The following is a 7,491-nucleotide window of genomic DNA, read 5'->3' on the forward strand; positions in this document are numbered from 1 at the left end:
AAATGTTAACCACAGAAATTTTAAATTTTAAAAATCGTTTAAAATACAACTTCATCTCCTGGCATTTTGTTGAAACCATTTGGAAATCCTAGCTCAAAATTATCCCAGGCAATCAGTGAAAAACAGACACTGTTCTACTTCCCTCCACTCTTCCTAACCACATGTCAGCCCCACCCCTGACTAAATTTAAAAAAAAAATCCCTTTTCCTCTCCCAAATACAATGCAAAACTAAAGCTCTTCTGTGAATGAAGAGACATTGTTATAGGGTGGAGACTAGAAGGGAATTGCCTACACTACCAGCAGCCAGCCAGAAATGCCCTGTGTGTGTAAAATGTTTCAAAACCTCCTTTAAAGGGCTATCATGAGCACTAACTATAATTTGTGCCAAAAATAATAATTAAAGATTAGTGAATACTGGGCAGCCACCTTTACATTAAATCCATAAAACAACCCCAAGAGGTAGATATTATCATTATTTTCACTTTACATGTCTTTTGAAAAGTGGAAAACAGACTGATGCATTAACTTGTCCATGGTCACAAAACTAAAACCACTGTTTTAGGATTTGGGGTCCCTTAGACGGTAGACCTCCAAAAAAAGATGGCTTTTAAAAAGAGCCACAAAAAGACCTAGCCTAGTTTTGCGTGCTTTAATACTGTTTAATGAACAAGTCCCCTAACTTTTATTTAGAATCCAATCTGAATCTAGAGGGACGTCTTACATAAAGAAAAATGACTGTAACCTGGAACTCTGACTAGACAAATACTATCCCTCTCCCCATCTCACGTCACCTGACTTCTCAGTTTGAGCCAAGGCCTGCTCTCAGAAAAAGGCACATTAGTTACTACTCCAGAAGGACTGAGCCCCTAGGAGGGAGGACTGCAAATAGACTTTGTTTGCTCAGCCTGATTCTGAGATTCCTTGAGCCAAGGAAACAAACATAGCCCTTCTGGGGCCCGCAGGAAGTCCTAAGAGATCGGGTTCAGTCTGGTAAATACTCAGTCCCGCACCTTGGTGAACATGGGGAACCGTGACGATAACGTGGTACTACAACGACCGAAACACACACGGACCCCAGGTCAGCGGCCTGAGAAGTCAGGGTAACACCTCCGGGGAGAAAGCGAGGGAAGCGCAGCCCAATTCCCGCCTCCGCAGCCAGCCGGAGACTTCCTCCATCCTCCCTCTCCCGCCGGGGAGGCCGAAATTCCCGGCCGCACAGCCGCGCCCCGCGGGAAAGCCAGAAAAGGGCCATTGCCACTTTAAATGACTCAGGAAGTGAAAGGGGGCCGCCTGACAACGACAGGGAAAGTGGAACCGGGGCGGCGCGTGGGCAGGCGGCGGCCGCAGGCACGCCGGGTTAGCGGGAGGGCAAGCGGGCGGCGCGGTGCGGGGACCCGAGGGGCGCGGGGCTGCGCGCCGGAAGTGTCGGGCGCGGCGGAGGAAGCGCCGCAGAGCCGCGGAGCCGACCGAGTCGGCGGGGAGGCCTTTTCCTCCTCCGCGCGGGCAGGGGCTGCCGCGGACCCAGGTCCCGCTAGGAGACGCGGCGCGACCCAAAAGGGCAGCGACTCCCGGAGAAGGGACCTCGGGGGTGGGGAAGGAGGAAGCGAGGAGGCCGCGCGAAGGGAAGGCGGCGGGCTCAGAGGCCTCGGCCGCGTGAGAGCACCCACATGGCCTGCGGAGTGGGCGCGGCCTTCGAGGAGCTGCCTCACGACGGCACGTGTGACGAATGCGAGCCTGACGAGGCTCCGGGGGCCGAGGAAGTGTGCCGAGAATGTGGCTTCTGCTACTGCCGCCGGCACGCTGAGGCTCACAGGCAGAAGTTCCTCAGTCACCACCTGGCCGAATACGTCCACGGCGCCCAGGCCTGGATCGCGCGAGCGGGCGGGGAGGGGGCGGGGAAGGAAGACGTGGAGGCCAAGGTGGAGCAGGAGAGGGAGATAGAAAGCGAAGCCGGGGAAGAGAGCGACTCTGAGGAAGAGAGTGAGTCAGAAGAAGAGAGCGAGACGGAGGAAGAGAGTGAGGATGAGAGCGACGATGAGAGTGAAGACGACAGTGAGGAAGATATGGAGGATGAGCAAGAAAGCGAGGCTGAGGACAACCAGGAAGGAGAATCTGAGGCTGAGGGAGAAACCGAAGCAGAAAGTGAATTTGACCCAGAAATAGAAATGGAAGCAGAGAGAGTGGCTAAGAGGAAGTGTCCGGACCATGGACTGGATTTGAGCACCTACTGCCAGGAAGATAGGCAGCTCATCTGTGTCCTATGCCCTGTCATTGGGACTCACCAGGGCCACCAACTCTCTACCCTAGACGAAGCCTTTGAAGAACTAAGAGTAAGTATTGGGCCTGCTGAGTATAGGCCTAGGGGTCAGGACACCTGGGTTTCAACTCAGGTGGCCTAGCTGTGACCCACATTCACTTTCACCTTGTCCCTAAAGAGCTAATCTAGTCAACTTGTTGGGAGCAGTGCTTATTTACCCTTTTTGGTTGAACTCCTTTGAGAATCAGATGAAAGTTCTGGACTCTGACCCAAGAAAACATGTGCACGCAAAAAAATCTAGTGTATAATTTCTGGAAAATCACAAGCTTCTGGTCTGTGGATCTCATGTATAGCATTTCTTGGGAGTTGATATATGCATAGGGGTGTGTGTGTGTGTATATATACATATATACACACACACATACAGGTTGACAGGTTATTAGATAGGAAAATTTCCAATAAGGGGTTGCCCTTCTTGGGAGTTCTGACCCTCCTTAGGCCAGTTTCCACCGCATCACTAATGTTGAGACCAGTGCCTTGCTTTCAGGCTCTTGATAAGGTAGTTCTTTTGCCTACTTGAAAACATGGGAAGTCACAATTTTGCCAAATGAATATAATCAGGTGATTTCTTCTGTAGTGAAAAGACTCCCTTATGTAGTGGCTTTGATAATAACATCATGTGTACCCTGAGTTCCTTTAGGTTTTCGTGGGAGATTGATAGGAAAAGAGGCTAAGAGGACCGAGGCCAATTTGGGATGGGAGTGGAAGTTCCCATATCCTCCATCTGGGCCTTCATCTGTCTTGGACTTTGCTGGTCCCCTAAAGCAATGTTTAGCAAGTAGTGGGCACCTATCAAATATTAGTGAATACATTTGTAAATGATTTACCTTTTATTAATATTGTGGATATTTGCAAACATTGAAAGAAAGTTCTAGTGTTAACTAGGGAGGAAAAGTTTGAGTGAAGCCATTGGCTCATTTAGTAATCAGCATATTAGTGAATATTGTCATGTTCTGATGATGTCTACTTTCCTAAACAACCTTATAGTTATAGGCATTGGGACTACAAATACTTTGATAATGAAAATCATCTGTATTAGATTTTGCCTTTTTTAATCCCTATCTTTTATTGTAAAATGAACTTTGAGAAAATGGGTAAAAACACATGTATAATCTGACAAATAATAATAAAGCAAATACTGATGTAGCCTTTACCCAGATTAAGATATGAATATTACTGTAATATTGAAGCCTCCCTGCTTTGTCAAACCCCCCCATATCTTTTTCCATTTATAACCATCACTTTTCCCCTTATGTTAACATTATTCTGACTTCTGTGGTGATCATTTCTTTGCTTATCTTTATACTTGTACCACATGTGTGTGCATTCATGAACTTATTTGAAATTGACATTGTTGGTATCTGTTTTTATCAGGTATTCTTTGGAGTTTTGCTTCATTTTCTCAGTATTATGTTTATGAGATTCATGTAGGGATTATTTTCATTGCTGTATTGAATTCCATTTTATGATTAACTTTTCTATCATGGAGGAACAATTGATCTGGAGCTTCTGGCTATCGTAAACAATGATGATATAAACATTCTGGGTCATGTCTCCTGGTGCATATTTACATACATTTAAATAGAATATAAATATAGGTGTGAAATCGCTGGGCCATAGACTATGCATATCTTCATTAGTTCTAGATGTTGCTAACTATTTTCCAAAGTGATGTACCAATTTGAATTGCCATAAAGAATATGAAAGTTTCATTTTGCTGTGTATTTTTCACCAATACTTGTGATTACAATATTTTTAGTCAGTCTCATAGATAAGTAATGGTATCTTATAGTTTTAAGTCACATTACTTTGGTTACCCATGACTTTGAGTGTCTTTTGTATTTCCTCTTTTATGAAATACCCAGTCAGGTTTTTTGCTTATTTTCCTATTGAGTTGTTTTTTTCTCATTTGTTTGTAGGAGTTTTTATATATTGGTTTCTGACTAATTTGTTCTTTACAACCCTTTATATGGGTTGTAAACATCTATTTTGTGGGCTTTCTTTTTTTAAAAAGTGCCTTACACATCTTTATTTTAATGTAGTGAAATTTATCAATATTTTCCTTTGTTGTTGGTGCTTTTTCTACCTTCTTCCACTTAATATTGATGTTTGTGTGATGGAAGTTGGGGCTCAATTTCCTTTTTCCCTAGTACAAATAAGCAATTGCTCTAAGTCTGTCCTTTCTGCAGTGATCTGCTATGCTACTTGTCACATATCAAATGCTTGTGTGTGTGTGAACGTGTTATCTTGACTCTTATTCTGTTCCATCTATCTGTTAGTATATCCCCATGTGAACAATATGTTTTTTCAGTTACCATAGCTTTGTAGTAACATGTCTTAATACCTGGTAGAGCAAGTCCTTCTGACTTGTTCTAGAGAGTGTCTTGGCCAGTTTTGGCCTGTTACATTTTTTAGATTCATGCTAGGAAAAAGCCTGCAAGAGTTGTTTTTTTGTTTGTTTGTTTGTTTTGAGAGGGGGAGGGAAGTATTGTATTATTTTTTCTGAAATATTTTGTATAGCATTGTAAAGTGAATCTCAGATAGTAATGTAAAAAATGTTCTTAAGCTTTTCCCCCTAATTGTATATAGGCATATGACTGATTTTTCTATTAACTATCTATTGAATACTCTGTCCTAATTATCTGTAGATTCATTCCATATACATGCAGAATGTATTATCTACAAAGAAGGACAGTTCTTGTTTCTTTCCAGTCTTTATACCTGTTCTTTGTTTTTTCTTGCCTTATTGCTTTGGATAGGACCTCCAGTGTAATGTTGAATAGATGTGATAATGGATGTTCTTGCCTTTTCCCTAATCTATGTATAACTTACATCATCATTTCACAAATAAATGATACATTCTATAGTTTTTTTTAGTAGATATGTTTTATTAGATTAAGAAAGTTCTGGTCCTAGTTTACTAAGGTTTTCTTAATTTTCAGTGGATTTGACTATCACATGATATCTCTACATTTATTGTGATGAACATGTCATTTTACTTTTTTACTATGTTAGTATAATGGATTACATTAATAGGCTTTTTTTTTTTTTTTTTTGAGACAAGATTTTTCCTTGTTGTTCAGGCTAGAGTGCAGTGGCTTCATCATAGCTCACTACAACCTCAAACTCTTGGTTTAAGCAATCTTCCTGCCTCAGTCTCCAAATTACCTGGGACTACAGGTCTACACTACCACATCCATCATACTATTTTTTCTATATTGTTGTAGAAATAGGGTCCTGCTATTGGTCAAGCTGGTCTGGATCCTGTGCAAATGATACTCCTGCCTAGACCCCTCAGAGTGCTAGGATTAAAGACATAAGCCACTATACCCAGCCAACTTCTTAAAATTAAATTTAAAAATCAGTAATGTGTTCACATGTCTCAAAAGCTTTTACAAACCCTTTTGAAAGCCTCTCCTACCAGCTGTTGATAACCAGTTTTATTAGGTTTTTTCTTATCTTTCAAGTGTTTTTCTTTTTGCAAATATTGGCATGGATATTTATGTGGTCTTTTTTACACCTCTTCATGTTATAATATTTTATAATTATAAAGCATCCTCGCATTTCTGTGATATACTTATCTCAACTTGGAACATGGTGAAATATCTTTATGTTTTTGGATTTTGTTTATTAATAATTTATATAGAAATTAAAAATTTATATTTATGGGAGAAATTAGCCTAAAATTCTTTCTTGTACTGCCCTCCTGAGATTTCATAATCCAGGTTATTCTGGCTTCATAGTCTAAGACAGAGTGTATTGTTTCTAATGTATTTTCTCTCTTTTTCTCTTTCTCAATCTCTGGTGGAAGTGTTTGTGTAAGATTAGAATATTTCTATTAATGGAATAATTGTTAGCGCTGGCCACAGAAGCTATCTGCTAGACCTGGAGAGAGGGGGGCTGGGGATAGTGTTCTTAGTTTTGTATAACATTTTTGACTATGGATTCAATTTCTATATTGGTTACACATCTATTTACGTTGTCTGTTTTTTTTCTTAAGTCAATTTTGGTAAGTTATATTTTCTCAGAAGTTTGTCCATTTTGCCTAGATTTTCAAATATAGCAGCGTAAATTTGTGAAACATATCCTTTTATTGTCTTTTTTCTTTCTTTTTTTTGCAGTTTTATTTGCTGGGTCCTGGTTCGAACCTGCCATCCTGGTATATGAGTCCCATGCCCTACTCCTTGAGCCACAGGCACTGCCCTTATTGTCTTTTCTCATACTGTAGCTATTCTCTGTATTTCTTTGGGAACAGTAGCATGTTGATTTGTAGTCTGCCTCTGATAATTTCATTATGTTAAAACTTTATAGATCACTTTCTTCTGTTGTTTTTGATTTTTTTCCTTATTTTCTTTTGCGCTTGTTTTTATTTCATTAAATAGCTTCTCATTACCTTTAAAAAATTATTTGTCGGAATTTCCTCAAGGCTTGCATGAAGCTGCACATTTCAAAAGGATTTGCCTTTGCTCCTGCTAAGGCCTAAGAACACGTGTTTAGAACATCCTTAAACTGGATCTTGGGGTTTCTTGGATCAAATTTTTAGGAGGACCTGCCCAAGGTTACAATCTCTTAAAGATTTTTTTTTCATGTTTTTACTCCCCGCCCCCCCATTTTGTTCAGCTGTGAGACAACACTTTCTACAGTTCCATTTGGAGGTTTATATAGTGGCAAATATGCTTTTATTTTGGGTTGCCTTTACTCTGGGATTTTACTCTTTGGCAGGGATTGAAAGGTCTGGGGATGGGATCCCAAGTCTATATGGAAAGGGTCTCCTTTAAACACCCCGCTCTGTGCATGCCATAGGCTTTGCTTTCTGTTATCTCTTACTCCCCTTCCAACTTATTTCCTGCTTTTAACCAAATTCACAGGTCAGTTTCATGGGATCAGTAACAGTCATCACATCAAGAGCTGCTTCCTTTTCTTTGCCTATCATAACATTGGGAACAGTATTACTTACTAACTGAACTATAGACTTTATCAAATTTCACCAATTTTTTCTCTAATCACTTTTACCACATTATATTTCCTTATTTTTTATGACTTCAATAGTTTTAAGGAGTGCTAACCAGGTGTTTTGTAGAATACTCTTTAATTTTAATTCATCTGATGTTTTTCTCATAATGAAACTGGCGTTAATGGGGTTTTTTTTGGGAAATATTCTTTTTTTTTTTTT

At 40.5% G+C, this 7,491-nt stretch overlaps 1 protein-coding gene across 1 annotated transcript in view; it reads left to right on the forward strand.

Annotated features, from left to right (window-relative positions):
* Positions 1-1,364: 1,364 nt before the first annotated feature.
* Positions 1,365-7,491, forward strand: part of TRIM44 (tripartite motif containing 44) — a 115,818-nt gene continuing 109,691 nt past the window's right edge. Inside the window, exon 1 of the mRNA XM_003781233.2 lies at positions 1,365-2,331. Within this exon, the coding sequence (XP_003781281.1) occupies positions 1,669-2,331 (663 nt within the window). The 5' untranslated portion in view covers positions 1,365-1,668. The remainder of the gene's footprint in view (positions 2,332-7,491) is intronic.

The sequence above is a fragment of the Otolemur garnettii genome, unplaced genomic scaffold (genome assembly GCF_000181295.1).
Source record: "Otolemur garnettii isolate 467f Iridium unplaced genomic scaffold, OtoGar3 scaffold00001, whole genome shotgun sequence".
In the NCBI taxonomy this organism is placed as follows: domain Eukaryota; kingdom Metazoa; phylum Chordata; class Mammalia; order Primates; family Galagidae; genus Otolemur; species Otolemur garnettii.